Below are 16,699 nucleotides of genomic sequence, written 5' to 3'. Positions count from 1 at the left end.
GGCTTCGTGCCATGGAACATCCCTACAGGCTTCGTGCCATGGATCATCTCTACAGGCTTCGGACCATAGATTATCTTTGGAGGCTATTCTCGTGGAGCTGGAACAGGTCTCACCGGACTGGAGAGACGCACTGAGGACTGGGTGCGCAGAGCAGGCACCGGCCGTACTGGGCTATGGAGGCACACTGGAGGGAGAGTGCGAGGAGCAGGCACAGGACGTACTGGGCTTTGGAGGCGCATTGGAGGGAGAGTGCGAGGAGCAGGCACAGGCTCACCACAATAAGCACGGGGAGTTGGCTCAGGTCTCACCCCTGGCCCAGCCAAACTACCCGTGTGCCCCCTCCAAAAAAGTTTTTTGGGGCTGCCTCTTGTTCTTCCCCGGTAGGCTACGATACCTGTCTATTACCTGGCCCCAAGTCCAGTTTCTCCTTTCGGTCCACTCGGTCATCGACCAGGTATCCATCTCTGCCCGGGCACGCTGCTTGATCCAATCGTGGTGGGTAGTTCTGTAACGTTCGTCGTATAGAGGGGACCAAGGCGCGGCGTGTTGAGTGCTCATAATTATACTTTAATGAAAAACGAAACACTTTACAAAGAAACAAAAACGACAGCAAACAGTTCCGTCAGGCAACATACAACTAAACGGAGAACAACTACCCACAATAACAATAGAAAAAAACCCAACTTAAATATGATCTCCAATTAGAGACAACGCGAACCAGCTGCCTCTAATTGGAGATCATCCCAAAACTCCAACATAGAAATAGAAAACCAAGAACTAAACATAGAAATAGAAAAGACAAACCACCCAAAAACACCCCGTCACGCCCTGACCAACTCTACTATAGAAAATGACATCTTACTAGGGTCAGGACGTGACAGTAATGCTGCAATTAGTTGGTTGTAATTTTGAGTAGAGCAGACATTTCCATATATTTTTGTTAGCTGCATGTATCACATATCTCCACCAGTCTTATTTATGATATTATTTACAAAGATTATACCGTTAAAAAAAATAATCTTCAAAAAGAATGTGTTTTTTAACAATTCGTATATTTGAGTCTAACCATAATATTTGTTCTGTATTTTCTGGTGAATTAAACATAAATCAACCAACTTTCTATGGCTTGTTTTTAAAAAAGCAATATTTTGGAGATGATTTCATTTTCAAATAACCGAAAGTAAGAGGTAATCTGAATAAAGGGAAAAAGGCCATTCTTGAACATGGGGTGAGACATTTCTACTAATCTGCTAGAGAACCGGTTCGGATTTAAGAATAACTTTTATAGGACTGAAGCCTTTAGTGAGAGATCTAATGCTTTAATATTTAATCATTGTGGCCTTCCACATTCATTATATAAATAGGCCCGTTTAATTTTGTCTGGCTTGCCATTCCAAATAAAATGGAAATATGCTCATATAATTTAAAAAACAAGTTGCTAGGTGTAGGCAAGACCATAAACAAATAGGTAAACTGAGATATGACTAAAGAGTTAAAAATCAGGGTGATTTTTCCACAAATAGACAGGTATTTTCCTTTCCATGCAAGATCTTATCTATTTTTGCTAACTTGCTATTAAATTGTATTGTAGTGAGATAATTTCCCAGATTTGTCATAGTGTTCTATTGTTTCCAGTACTTGTCTTATGTAATCTCCAATGTATCGTCCATGTAAAACAGCAGTCTTATTTGGATGAATAATATACGACAATACCTTTTTCATTCTGTGTGCTATGCATTTTGCTAGAATTTTTTCATTACAACACTGAAGTGTAAAGGGCCTCCAATTTTTTTAATGGACTGGATCTTTATACTTACCACTTGGGTTCTGTTTCAGTAATAATAAAATCAGAACTTTGTGTCGAGTATCTGATAATCTACCATTTGTACAGGAGTGGTTAAAACATGCTAATAACGGTCCTCTGAGTATATCTAAAAAGGATTGGTATACCTCAACTTGTATGCCATACAGCCCTGGAGTTTTCCCAGACTTTAGGCTTTAATTGCATCAGGAAGTTCCTCCTCTGTAATTTGGCCTTCACATGAGTCTTTCTGTACAGATGTTAATTTTACATTATTAATAGAAAAAACATCCTTACAATTAACTTTGATTAGTGGAGATGGAGACTGAAATGAAAACATATCCTTAAAGTACTTTGTTTCCTCTTTCAAAATATTACTTGGTGAATCATGGTGGACTCCGTCATTTGTAACAAGTTTCAGTAAATTCTTTTTGGTAGCATTTCTACAGTATGTTGAAGATTACGAAATAATTTGGTGCATTTTTCCCCATATTACATTGTGTATATTGATTGTCATGTGTCCATTGATTAATCCACTCAGACTGTGTGTGTGTGAGTGTGTGTGATGCTGTAGTCCCCCCCCCGGATCGGCTGTGCCATGGTACAGTCCAGGGAGGCACTGTGAGTCCTGCCTAGTACTGTCGGCAGTCCATTTTTGGGACTCCGACTAGAATAGAGCATCTCTACTTCCATGAAACCGTTTCCAGTTCGTCATGGCAATGTATAATAAGGGCAGACGCCGCAATCAAAGATGTGAGTAGTTAGTCATGTTTCTATGTAAAGATGTGAGTAGTTAGTCATGTTTCTATGTAAAGATGTGAGTAGTTAGTCATGTTTCTATGTACAGATGTGAGTAGTTAGTCATGTTTCTATGTAAAGATGTGAGTAGTTAGTCATGTTTCTATGTACAGATGTGAGTAGTTAGTCATGTTTCTATGTAAAGATGTGAGTAGTTAGTCATGTTTCTATGTAAAGATGTATTAATTACATCATTCTTGTATTTACAGTATTACATTATGTACAGTACAATTTGCGCTTCTCACATTAGGCTTCTATATATATATATATATATATATATATATATATATATAAGAAAAAACATATATATATATATATATAATTTTTTTACCAACCAACCCTACAGCAAATTACTATGAAGATGTGTGTTGTGTATGAAGATGAGACAGATGTGTGTGTTGTGTATGAGGATGAGACAGATGCGTGTGTTGTGTATGAGGATGAGACAGATGTGTGTTGTGTATGAGGATGAGACAGATGCGTGTGTTTTGTATGAGGATGAGAGATGTGTGTGTTTTGTGTATGAGGATGAGACAGATGCGTGTGTTTTGTGTATGAGGATGAGACAGATGCGTGTGTTTTGTGTATGAGGATGAGACAGATGCGTGTGTTGTGTATGAGGATGAGACAGATGCAACAGGTAGAAGAGTAGTCTCTCTCATATATAAACCTTCACCAAATTACTTATTGATTAGCTCCCTGCTTCCTCCATGAGAAAGTCCTCAGAAAAACACATTCAAGGCTAGTATGAAAGGGATGGACCTCCTCTAAGTGGACAGACAGAGTATTGCCCCAGTCACTAATTTAAATCATTAAAGTGAGTACCTCAGGTAGTTGATTCCAAAGAGAACTGAAGTGGAGACAACAGCAAGTCAACAGTAATAGCAAATGAGATAACAAGGATTGTGTATGTACGTAAGGCAGGGGTTCCCAAACCTTTCTGACCCGCGATCCCATTTTGATATCCATGTGAAGAAAATGATGTAATCAACGGCCAATGTTTACTTTTTTAATTGGGGCTATGACAGTCTGTTACAAATCAGTCTGACAGTATTTCCATCTAAAGAAAGTATGCATCAGAAAGGTATTGGGAAGTTCAGACGATCATCAGGCAATAATGTTGTATGAGCTTCTGTGTTGAAAAGAATAACATTGATGATATTTTCCCCCCAGTCTGATTTAGTGCCTGGTCTTGTCCACTCTGTTCTAATGAGTCCTTGTGGGCATTGTAGAGGGAAGCAGAAGACATACGTGTTCCTGAGAGTCTTATCTTTCAGTGATGAGGTCATAATATTTTGTAACTTAAACCGAGCCACATTTGTAGGAAGAAACCAGAAACCACTCTGTTTATTAAAACCACATCTAGCGGCTACCGGAGGTTACCGACATATTTATTTTATCTGAATTTCCCATGTGGAGTCGCGACCCCTAGTTTGTGAAACACTGATGTAAGGAGTGTTTTGGAATGTCATCATATGCCTTTGATAATGCCTTGGAAGCCTACTTGCAGTTATAGTATAGAGAGTTCTATTGAGTGGATTATTTTTGAAGTTGAGTGTTTTTGAGTTGAAATGCCATAATATGCTTTAAAATGTCAAGGTAGTGGGCAGCCTAAGGCAGGGATTCAATCTGTATAGCGCTGTCGACAATGCGGCTTTAAAAGGCAATATTCCTGCGTTCGCGAAGACCACATTCATGGTAAACGATGCATATGTCAGCTCAATCGGAGATGACCTTTTAATGGTGCATCGTCGAAAAAGGGCGATCGGATTGCAGTTACAGTGTTGACTATAGAGTCATATTGTGCAAAGCCAGGGGCCTTTTGACCTGGTATCTATAGGTCACTAAATCCATAGAGGAGCATTAATTTAGTATGGATACTAGGAAAAGAAGCCTTAGCTTGAAGTCAAAGTTATTTTATCTAGTCAATCCAAGGCATGTTATCGACAAACGCATAGCATTTGACCTTTAAAGGCGATTTACACTTTACAGCCGACATGCACAGCGTTTATTGGGAATGCGATCTCCGCAAACATCGGGTAAAATGCGCATTGTTGGCTATCTAGTGCAATGCTCTACAACGCGCCCGTCTTGGCTCAGCATCAGGGGGGGCTATACACTCTTAGAAACAAAAGTGCTTTCTAGAAACTAAAATGGATCTTCGCGGTCCCTATTGGAGAACCTTGTTGGTTCCAGGTAGAACCCATTTGGTTCTAAGTAGAACCGTTTTGGGTTCCATATAGAACCCTTTCCACACAGGGTTCTACATGGAACCCCAAATGGTTCTACCTGGAACTAAAAAAGGTTTTTACCTGGAACCAAAAAGTGTTCCACTACGGGGAGTGTTGAAGAACCCTTTTGGAACCCTTTTTTTCTAAGATTGTAGGAGAGGCTCTTTCTGGCTGGTATGAGGTGCCAAACCTCTGTGCCAAGTTTGTCTGTGGAAAAACAAGTTTGCTCATCCCTATTAGCTATATGGAGAATAGACTGGTAGGGAGCGCCGATGGATACACTTGTAGAATATCAAATAGTAAATAAAAAAAAAATAAAAAAAACAAACATCCATTCTGTTTACCAAAAACAATAAAAACATTTGATCACAAAAAAGAAGTTCCATTTTGCCAGTCTCCTGCATGATAGAGCCATATACTGAGCCATAGATATCAGCCATTGTCACGTCCTGGCCATATAAAGCTGTTATTATCTATGGTAGAGTAGGTCAGGGCGTGACAGGTTTTTTTTCTAGTTTAGATTTTCTATGTTGTTACGTTCTAGTTTTGTATTTCTATTTTGGGCTTTGTTTGGGATGATCTCCAATTAGAGGCAGCTGGTCATCGTTGTCTCTAATTGGAGATCATACTTAAGTAGGTGTTTTTCCTTCCTGGGTTTGTGGGAGATTGATTTTGAGTAAGTGTATGTTGTAACTCTTCGTCACGGTTTGTTGTTTTTGTTCATTCAGTTTATTTTGTATGTATTGCATAGTTTCACAGTTTAATAAAGAAAATGTGGAACGATACACACGCTGCGCTTTGGTCCGCTCCTTCATCCTACGACAACCGTGACAGAATCTCCCACCACAATAAGATCAAGCAGCATGGAATGGACCAGTGGACGTGGAGGAGATACTGGACGGGAAAGCACCCTGGAGGCAGGCTGGGGAGTATCGCCGTCCTAAAGAGGAGATTGAGGCAGCGAAAGCGGAGCGGCGATATTATGAGGCACTATACCAACCACGAGGCAAGTGCGAGAGGCAGCCCCCCAAATCTTTTTTGGGGGGGCACACGGGGAGATTGGCAGAGTCAGGGTGGAGACCTGAGCCAACTCCCCGTGCTTACCGTTTGGAGCGAGTGACTAAGCAAGCACCGTGTTATGCGGTGATGCGCACTGTGTCGCCAGTGCGCATTCATAGCCCGGTGCGATCTGTGCCCGCGCCCCGCATTCGCCGAGCTAGGTTGAGCATTCAGCCAGGAAGGGTGGTGCCAGCTCAGCGCTCCTGGTCTCCAGTTCGCTTTCTCGGTCCAGGATATCCTGTGGCGGCTCTGCGCACTGTGTCGCCAGTGCGTATTCACAGCCCTGTGCGTCCAGTGCCAGCGCCCCGCATTTGCCGGGCGAAAGTAAGCATCCAGCCAGGACGGGTTGTGCTAGCTCTACGCTCGGGACCTCCAGTGCGCCTCCATGGCCCAGTATATCCTGTGCCTGCTCCACGTACCCGGCCTCCAGTGAGTCTATCCAGCCTGGTACGCCCAGTTCCTGCTCCTCGCACTCGCCCTGAGGTGCGTGTTACCAGTCTAGCACCACCTGTGTCAGCCCCATGCATCAGGCCTCCAGTGCGCCTTCCCAGTCCAGAGATTCCGGCAACGTCCCCCAGTCCGGTGAGACCTGTTCCGGCTCCACGTAAGAAGCCTCCAGCGACATTCCCTAGTCCGGTGAGACCTGTTCCGGCTCCATGTAAGAAGCCTCCAGTGATGATCCACGGTCCGAAGCCTCCAGTGATGATCCATGGCCCGGAGCCTCCAGCGGTGATCCACGGCCCGGAGCCTCCAGCGGTGATCCACAGCCCGGAGACTGCAGTGACGGCCCGCGGCCAAGGAGCCTGCAGCGGTCCAGGTCCTTCGGCGATGATCCAGGGTCCGGTGACACAAAAGCGGAGGGATCAGCAGGCGGAGCGGTGGTTACGCACCGGAGCCGCCTCCTCTGCTGGAGGATCCGCGGGATGAGAAGGTTCTTCGTACTGCACCAGAGCCGCCATAGACATTAGTCACCCACCCTAACCCTCCATTTTTTTTAGGTGCATTCGGAGTCCGCACCTTTGGGGGCGGGGTACTGTCACGTCCTGGCCATAGAAAGCTGTTATTATCTATGGTAGAGTAGGTCAGGGCGTGACAGGGGGGTTTTCTAGTTTAGATTTTCTATGTTACGTTCTAGTTTTGTATTTCTATTTTGGGCTTTGTTTGGGATGATCTCCAATTAGAGGCAGCTGGTCATCGTTGTCTCTAATTGGAGATCATACTTAAGTAGGTGTTTTTCCCACCTGGGTTTGTGGGAGATTGATTTTGAGTAAGTGTATGTTGTAACTCTTCGTCACGGTTTGTTGTTTTTGTTCATTCAGTTTATTTTGTATGTATTGCATAGTTTCACAGTTTAATAAAGAAAATGTGGAACGATACACACGCTGCGCTTTGGTCCGCTCCTTCATCCTATGACAACCATGACATCCATGCCCTTAAACAAAGATAACTCATACTTGGCTCTCCCAGACATCCAGACTTTAAAAGCACAGTTATTATCTAACGGTATCTGTTACCAACAACATGAGAGGTCTCTCACACATTCAAATTCAAGGCGCATCGAAACTCTCAAAAAACTCTTATCATGAACACAACCTGCTGTTCACTCACTCAACTATACTTTATTGTACGTAGGCAAGAGGACATAGCTAGTCCAATAGAGGTACCATACTGTAGTTTCCTAAAAGGGAGGCATAGACCAAGTGACTGAGAGCCCTCAGCAGCAGCTTTGATGGTCTCTAAAACACAGGCTGTTCCCTCCATCAAGGCCTGTGGACAGGGATAAGAATGGTTTGAAGAGAGTACAAGTTAATGTAGCAATGCTAATGGTGTACATTCTGCTAAATGGGGATGGTTTGGCACTTCAGATGTCCTTTGATATCCTTTTAGCCAAAATAGAACATTGTAAAAGGTCAGAGTTCAAATTGTATTTATATGCATGTTCTTAAGTCGTGGTCATTGCTTAGCAACACATTCATGTGTGTGTACCTTGTCTTGCGCGCACACACACACACACACACACACACCCACATGTACTCTCTCTCTCTCACACACACACACACACACACACACACACACACACACACACACTCTGTCTCTCACCATATGCACGCACTCTCTTACACAACCCCAAAGCACACAATTATATGATTAGTATAATGACATCAATCACAGTACTGTGTGTTCCCTGGCTGAACGGCACAGTGTTCACTTAGAGTCCCACTCTTATCATTAGTGACCTCAGCAGGATTCCAGGGGAGAGCGTACTCTGTTGAGTGCCACTCTATCATTAGTGACCTCAGCAGGATTCCAGGGGAGAGCGTACTCTGTTGAGTGCCACTCTATCATTAGTGACCTCAGCAGGATTCCAGGGGAGAGTGTCTTTTATGGAATGGATGAGTTGTTCATCAAGACCCTCACATGAGTATGAATGTAAGAAAGGCACTGTGTGATCCACTGTAGCTGTCTCTGATGTAGCTGTGTGTGTGTGTGTTTGCTGTGTCTACGTGCTTGTGCCTGTCTATATTATTACCTTGAGAGACCCTCAGGGCTCATAGGATTGAGCAGACAGACAGACGCTTCAACACTGATATCATCTCAGCCCCCGACCAGTGTTCTGCCACTCTGAATGGGACAGGGATGAGGTGTGAGTCAGTGCTGTCAGTGTGTGCAGATGTTTCCTTATCTGTTGTACTACTCTGTATTTATTCAGGGAAAACCCATTGATACCAGGGTGTCCTGATCACAACAATACGACAACCAATACAATGTAAAACAAAACGGCAATCGATACAAAACAGTTACATTCCTCAGCTGCTAGGTCTTCAATCAACACCCTAAACTGCCAGAGAGGCACCAGAACATCCAATTGTAATGAGTTCTGCAAATTGTTCCAGCAGTGAGACGCATTAAAACTTAAATGCGGATTTACCTAATTCAGTGGAGACCCGAGGAATTTAACTAACCCCGTGAACTGGTTTGGTAACTCATGTCTTTATACTTCAATAAAGAAGTTAGGTAAGTCGGGAAGAGTGTGTAGTAGGGCTTTGTAAACAAAAAGGGAGAAAGCAAGAGATCTACGGGATTTTAATGAGGACCAGCCAAGCTTTTGATACAGGACGCTTTGATGAGTATTAAAACTGTCACCTGTGATAAAGCGAAGGGCGCCACGGTAGACGGCATCCAAAGGTTTAGGAGAAATGGATGCTGCATTCTAGTAAATTGAGTCAGAACTGGTAGGGAAGTTGACTGTACAATCTGCTTGCTGCTGTTTCGGGAGAGGCAAGATCTATTTCTAGAAAAGAAGCCCGCTTTAAATCTTAGCTTTTTAACTAGTTCATCAGTGTTTTTTAAATATTAAATTCTTGTCAATCCAAAACCCCAGATATTTATAGAAGAAAAAAAAACTCACCCAAATGAATAGCCTCGTTGGAAAATATAAATTGACTGTTTGAAAATGTGAATCACATTTTTATTTTCCGTACCCCAGTTTGGGAATACCTGCCCTCGGCTAATGACTTCTCCAAAAGATAACTGGAGTCAGGAGTCAGCTAACCTGGAGTCCAATCAATGAGATGAGATTGGAGATGTTGTTTAGAGTTGCCCTGCCCTATAAAAAAAAACACAATTGGAGTTTGCTTTCACAAGAAGCATTACCTGATGTGAACCATAGCTCGAAACAAAAGAGATCTCAGAAGACCTAAGATTAATTGTTGACTTGCATAAAGCTGGAAAGGGTTACAAAAGTATCTCTAAAAGCCTTGACGTTCATCAGTCCATGGTAAGACAAATTGTATATAAATGGAGAAAGTTCAGCACTGTTGCTACTCTCCCTAGGAGTGGCCGTCCTGCAAAGATGACTGCAAGAGCACAGCACAGAATGCTCAATGAGGTGAAGAAGAATCCTAGAGTGTCAGCTAAATCTCTGGAACATGCTAACAACTATGTTGACGAGGCTACGATACGTAAAACACTAAACCAAAATGGTGTTCATGGGAGGACACCCCGGAAGAAGCCACTGCTGTTAGGTGATGCAACAGGACAACGACCCAAAACACAGAAGTAAATCATCAGAATTGCTTCACAGAAAAACAATACGCCTTCTGGAGTGGCCCAGTCAGAGTCCTGACCTCAACCCGATTGAGATGCTGTGACTTCAAAAGAGCGGTTCACACCAGACATCCCAAGAATATTGCTGAACTGAAACAGTTTTGTAAAGATGAATGGTTCAAAATTCCTCCTGACCGTTGTGCAGGTCTGATCTGCAACAACAGAAAACGTTTGGTTGAGGTTAAATCCAAGAGTTCACATACTTTTCCCACCCTGCACTGTGAATGTTTACACAGTGTGGTCAATAAAGACATGAAAACATAAATTGTTTGTGTGTTATTAGTTTAAGCAGACTGTGTTTGTCTATTGTTGTGACTTAGATGAAGATCAGATACAATTTTATGACCAATTTATGCAGAAATCCAAGTAATTCCAAAGGGTTCACATACTTTTTCTTGCCACTGTATATTGCGTAGTAGAACTGCATAAGTGCTGCTCTTCACTTTCTAGAGGACCGAGTTTTGAAATCAGTGGAATTAGAGTATGATAGCTAAGGAGATGGAGAAAACACCTGTCCCCGGATTACATCTTCAAACTAAGGTCAACCATGGCATCCATAACAGGGAGAAGCGTCCATTCCACGTATACAGAAAAGAGTCTAGCTAGCTACACTTTCAGATATTACACGTTTCTAATTTTGACAATCTTTTTCATTTCAAGTTATAGTGTACTGTTAGCTAGCTAGTTATTCATATCTCAGAGCCATTTGCTTTGCTAGTTCTAGCTGGTTGGTTAGCTAACATTGGTTAGCCAACCATCTAGTTGGTTAGCTACCTGCAGATTCATGCAGGGTACTAACGTCAATAAATTGTGATTATGGTTCATTGTTTAACAAAATAATCCACTATGCAAGTATCCATTTCAATAGGGCGAGTAAAATGGTCAGTGAGCTGTTCTCTCATTTGTGTCTGGAAGTAGCTAGCAAGCTAGCCAACATTAGCCAGCTGGCTTGGGTGCTTGACTGCTGTTAGGTCAGCTAGCTAAAGTTAACTGTATGATCTGTGTAGTAATATTATTCGTATCTCAGAACCATTTGCCTTGCTAGTTATAGCCTAATGTTAACTAACATTGGATCTGGTTGGTTAGCTACCTGCAGATTCATGCAGGGTAGTAACATCATGAGTTGGGATTATGGTTTATTGTTTAGCTAGCTAGCTAGCTAGCTACAGGTCTTAGACTTGACACCATCAAAAATCACACATTGTGTCCTGTCTGACCACTTGCAATAAGCCTGATTTCAGTCAACCTTTGAATGAGTGTGTAACAGTGCGAAAGACCTTGGAAAGATCTATAAATAGGGCAGCACAATGATTTCTTATCATCTAAGCAATTTAACACAAGTGCAGCTGCTGAAACGGTGTTATGTCCAGGTCTAAAACCAGACTGGTACACATTATGAATAGAGTTAGAAGTTAAAGTTATTAGCTGACAGTTGGCCATGGATCCTAAAAGTGTGTGTGGTCTGTGTGAGGTGTTCAGAAAGTGATCCTGAAGCTGCTGTGTTTGTGTTCCAGACATCAACATGGCGGGAGAGCCGAGACCCTACAGGCCAAAGGTGGTGGGCTCCAAGAGGCCCCTCTCCTCTCTCTACAGGTCAGGGTCATAGCATGACCATAGAAATAGATTGTCATTCTGTGAGCAGGACAACCGTAGAAACACTCTGTACTACTCTATAAATAGAGTTGGCTAAAGGACCGTTTCTCAAACCTTTTTTTTGTGCCAGAGAGCGACAAGCTATGGCCACTTCCTTCTTGGAAGACCACTTTCATTAAAACCACTTACATTAATAAACCACTTACACTAAAAACCCACTTTCATTTATAAAACCACTTACACTAAAACCCACTTACATTAATACTAGCCCTTGAGTAGGGACAAAATCAGTGTCATCCAACCATACCAGGGACTGATCAACATCCCTTGTATTGTTTTGTCAGTGTATCAGTGGCATATTGTATGTACATCTCTATTTCTGTCTTTACAGTGGCTATGAGTTTGACTACGACTATTACAGAGAGGATTTCTACAGCAGGTATGGAAATCATTCTGATCTGTTCCATTCTAGTATTTTCTTTGGAAAACAATGTACTCCACTTTACCTATTTAATTACTTCTTAAAACTTTTGCCCCTCTCCTTTCCTCGTCTCCCCAGATTATTTGAGTATCATGGACGCGTGGTGGAGCCCCCCATCCGATCGCCGATACCTGCCAAACGCTCTCGTGTCGTGGTCCCGTCCCTGCGGAGAATCAAATCTTCCTTGCCGGTCAGGACCTGCTCCGACTCCTTTTCTTCTTCCAGACCTCTTCCTCCGTCCTCGCCTCTACCTCTCACTTCTGGGTCTTCAGCTGCAGGACCTATGCGTATGTCTAATACTCTAGTCACTCTGCCTGCCTCTGTCCTACTCTTTCTCCCTCTATCCTCCCCTCTCTCTGTCCTATCGCTGTCTTCGGCTCCTCTGTCCTCCCCTCTCCTTTCTTTGTCCTCCCCTCTCCCTCCGTTCTCACCTCTCTCCTCCCCTCTCCTTTCTTTGTCCTCCCCTCTCCTTCCGTTCTCACCTCTATCTCTATCCTCCCCTCTCTCCTACTTCTGCACTGCTCTGTCTCCTACTCTTTGACAGAACTGTTTTGGTGAAGTCACAGTTAAGAAGCATATTCTTTTCAAAAAACATAATTTGTCTCTGTTTTTGTATATTCCCAGTAAAGACCGACCAGTTGGTAACCATCAAACGGGAGCTGTCCCAGATCAAGACCAAAATCGACTCTCTACTGGGGCGTCTGGAGAGGATTGAGAGACAGCATTGCACAGAGGCAGGTAAGCGTGTTCAGACTATGTGTGTCCTGTTGTGTGAGTGTCAGACAAACCTCTAACCTGACCTCATCTTCTCTCTCTCTCATCCCCCCCTTCCCCCAGCAGCCCAGAGGAAACAGGGAGGAGTGTATAAGTGTCTCCGTGCCAAGACAGCGGACCTCTCCGGAGACATGGAGGCGGGAGAGATGACAGACGAAGCCAACGAGGATGTCTTTGACGATGAAGGCACTAACGATATGGTGAGGAGGCCAAGGGGTATTTTAGGTATTTTATTAGGATCCACATTAGCTGTTGCAAAAGCAGCAGCTACTCTTCCTGGGGTCAACATGACATGATACAGAACATCATTAGACAAGAACAGCTCAACGACAGAACTACAGAATTTTTTTTAAATGTCAAGTTAGAGGTTAGTCTGTCATCGTACATCTGAAGGCTGAATGGGGTCAAATGACACCCTATTCCCTATGTAGGGCACTACTTTTGCCCAGAGCCCTATGTGGATGATACCTAAGCAGCATTATGAGTAAGCCACTGTGTGTTGTTAAACAATATACAATGGGTGAGTCTAATCCTGAATGCTGAATGGTTAAAACAGTATCACTGCTTACTGTGTTGTTTTCTTCTTTTCAGATAGAAAACCACTTATCAGACATTGACAATTGAGAGAGGTCAGTTATCACTCAGGTGACATGTTTGGTTCAATTTAAACGTGTTAATTAGAAGTGTTTATTATAAGTGTCACTGTAAGGGCCAGTGGGTGTAGGCTTTTGTTCCAGCCAAGCGGTAGTGACGGCATTCCAGATCTTTTGGCTCCGCTCACCTAAATGAGCCGTCTATTTGGATTAAAAATAGCACATTGCAAAAATTGAGCGTGGACCAGAATGAGGCTTTTTTCCCCCCCGACTACCTGTTGTTCCTGCAGTGACTCAGGAATCACCATCTTCAGGGAATGTTTTTACAACTTACCTACAGATAATCATTGTCTGTAGCTCATAAAGCAATAGTAGGACCGTTCCACCAATTCAGTGCCTTTTGAGAAGAGTAAACTTGGTGCAAATTTAAATACATGTACATTTCACAAAAATGTTTACATTCTGTCATAAAGACTTAATAAAAAATGTTTCCATCTCAAGAGGTTAAATAAAAACGTTTACTACAGGGTTGACGATTTCATTTTAAAATCAGCCATATAACCATGTCTGATGGGGGGAATGGAAGCTTATTGTGTGAAACAGGGAGGGGCAATTGAATGCAAGCTAAAAATAAATAAAAAAAACACATTGTTCTATGGTTAGCGTGTTATGCTCAACCCGCTCAGTTTTCCACCACAAAACACCAGAAAAATGGCCAAAAAGAGTAGGACCAGCTCACCTGCTTTTACAATATGATGTCTATTTCTTTAGAAAAAAAATATTGAAAAAGGAATAATTTCACTATATTAAAATGAGAGTTCAGTTCACATAACAGAGTTGACTTTAAAATGAGGAACAGATGTAAATGAAATCACAGTAAATAAATAATAATCTTCAGAAATGACTTGTAAAAGCAACAAAATAACTAGGGCTTCACAATGATGGTGAAAACTTGACATTTTGGGGTTAAGTGGGTTAAAATCTTCCTAGAAGTCACAGCGGGTGCATGGAGGGACATGTAAAAATACTTAATTTTGGCACTTTGGCAAGTCTTTACTCAGAGAGCCAAATGAGCGGCTCTTTTACAGATGCAATTCGGTTCCTGAGGTTCACTAAAAAGATCTGTTCGTTCACCAACAACCCATCACTACCAAGCAGTAAGACACCTGATAGCAATGATCAGCAAATCATAGTCTTCTGTCAAGACTTTTAAAATCGAGTTTGTTATGGCTTGGTTGGCACAAAAGCCTGCACCGACACAGGCTCACTGCGGCTAAGAATGGCCACCTATGCTGTAGATCCACAACTCGTTTGACTTAATATGATTAGTTCATAGAATGCAGGGATTAGCCTGGTCCCAGATCTGTTTGTGTTGTCTTGACAACTCCTATGGTCTGTCTTGCAAGAGCACAAACAGATCTGGTACCAGGCTAGGAAAACAGATCTGGTACCAGGCTAGGAAAACAGATCTGGTACCAGGCTAGGAAAACAGATCTGGTACCAGGCTAGGAAAACAGATCTGGTACCAGGCTAGGAAAAGAGATCTGGTACCAGGCTAGGAAAAGAGATCTGGTACCAGGCTAGGAAAAGAGATCTGGTACCAGGCTAGGAAAAGAGATCTGGTACCAGGCTAGGAAAACTGATCTGGTACCAGGCTAGGAAAACAGATCTGGTACCAGGCTAGGAAAACAGATCTGGTACCAGGCTAGGAAAACAGATCTGGTACCAGGCTAGGAAAACAGATCTGGTACCAGGCTAGGAAAACTGATCTGGTACCAGGCTAGGAAAACTGATCTGGTACCAGGCTAGGAAAACTGATCTGGTACCAGGCTAGGAAAACTGATCTGGTACCAGGCTAGGAAAACTGATCTGGTACCAGGCTAGGAAAACTGATCTGGTACCAGGCTAGGAAAACTGATCTGGTACCAGGCTAGGAAAACTGATCTGGTACCAGGCTAGGAATTTGCTCCATAACAAATGCTGTGTTTTACTTGTCTTTATTTCAAGTTGAGAAGAACCCAAATAGGCAATCATTATCTTCTAGTTTAATTCACAGTTTTTCTAAATTGCCTGTCATTTTTGGTGTCTATAACAGTAAAATGGCTGTTTTTCAGCAGTTATCTCTGATGTCTGTTGAGCATGTCAAAAAGACACTCTCTCCCTCCCCCTTTCCATCTGCTGGTTCACATTGAAATGTCCCCTGATTTATCTAATATTTTTAGGGGGCAGAGAGCAGAGATTTTTTTTATATAATATTGGGGAAAACTCCCATTCTAAGGTTCTCCCTATTCTGAAGAACCTAGTTTCAACCATTGCTTTTCCATACTGTTGATTAGGATGAGGATGTTGACGATGACAATAATAATTAATATTGTTTTGGCTTTTACTGATCATGACAATAAGGTTCACAATTAATATAATTCATCTTATTGTGTGTGGTTATGCTTCTTGTTCACAGGGAGGTAAAAATAAAGCCTCATTGGTGGTTTGAAGAATCAATAGAGAACATCAGGACCTGAATGACAAATCAATGGAAAAAAGGAAAAGACTCTCAGAGAGAAAGACTCATGGACCAGTGTGCTTGTTTGCCCATCAAGACACAACACTGTGTGCGTATTGATGCGGTACTACAATGTTGTACTTTCATTTCATACAATACATGTACCAGACGACTGTATTTTATTCTAGTCATCTAAGAAATGAGTTAATGCAGGGTGTGAAAAAGAATTGCTCTCATTGAGTGTGACTTACATGCACACAATAATGTGATTATTGTGGATAGTCGGATTAATATAATAGTTCAATTAAAACGTTTACATGCTTTGCAAGAGGAACGATTTCTCTAATAATCCTGTTTACACGGACACATATGAAATCAGGCTACCTGATGGCACTCTGATCAATGCCGAAAATCGGCAATCAAAAAACATTTTCTAGTAAGAATATTTGATTCTGAGTTTGGACATATAAAGTTTGTATTTGAAAACTACTTCTACTACGCATACATTCAGTAGTTCCGAACTCACTTCACTTGTGCTTAAGAGGGAGGCTCGCTTGGCTGGTGCTAGAAAATGTGCATATCAAATACACCGCTGGAACGCCGTTTAAGGTGTTTACATGTCCTAATAAATCGAAAGATAAAAAAAAAAAAAAAAAAAAAAAAATGGTTTTCTGAGCAATCGGCATATGCTTACTTTTATTTTGACCTTACACCGATTAAGATAAGCAGAGTAAGGTGGTTACATGACTATTGTATAATCTG

The 16,699-nt window shown here is 42.3% G+C and overlaps 1 protein-coding gene across 3 annotated transcripts in view; it reads left to right on the top strand.

The window, feature by feature from the left end:
* LOC106598314 (RNA-binding Raly-like protein) overlaps positions 1 to 16,271 on the top strand; it is a 74,114-nt gene extending 57,843 nt beyond the window's left edge. Inside the window, exons 3-9 of one of the 3 annotated variants that reach the window (XM_082973261.1) lie at positions 11,511 to 11,589; positions 11,981 to 12,028; positions 12,149 to 12,357; positions 12,695 to 12,808; positions 12,911 to 13,044; positions 13,436 to 13,473; positions 15,896 to 16,271. In XM_082973261.1, the coding sequence (XP_082829387.1) occupies positions 11,511 to 11,589; positions 11,981 to 12,028; positions 12,149 to 12,357; positions 12,695 to 12,808; positions 12,911 to 13,044; positions 13,436 to 13,468 (617 nt within the window). In that variant the 3' untranslated portion in view covers positions 13,469 to 13,473; positions 15,896 to 16,271. Of the gene's footprint in view, positions 1 to 11,510; positions 11,590 to 11,980; positions 12,029 to 12,148; positions 12,358 to 12,694; positions 12,809 to 12,907; positions 13,045 to 13,435; positions 13,490 to 15,895 lie in introns of all 3 variants that reach the window. The other 2 variants (XM_014189371.3, XM_082973260.1) reach the window with 2 other exon arrangements.
* The last annotated feature ends 428 nt before the right edge of the window (positions 16,272 to 16,699 follow it).

The sequence above is a fragment of the Salmo salar genome, chromosome 03, assembly GCF_965601325.2.
Source record: "Salmo salar chromosome 03, fSalSal1, whole genome shotgun sequence".
In the NCBI taxonomy this organism is placed as follows: Eukaryota; Metazoa; Chordata; class Actinopteri; order Salmoniformes; family Salmonidae; genus Salmo; species Salmo salar.
The sequence above is the reverse complement of the archived record's forward strand: the minus strand, read 5'-3'. Positions and strand labels throughout refer to the sequence as shown.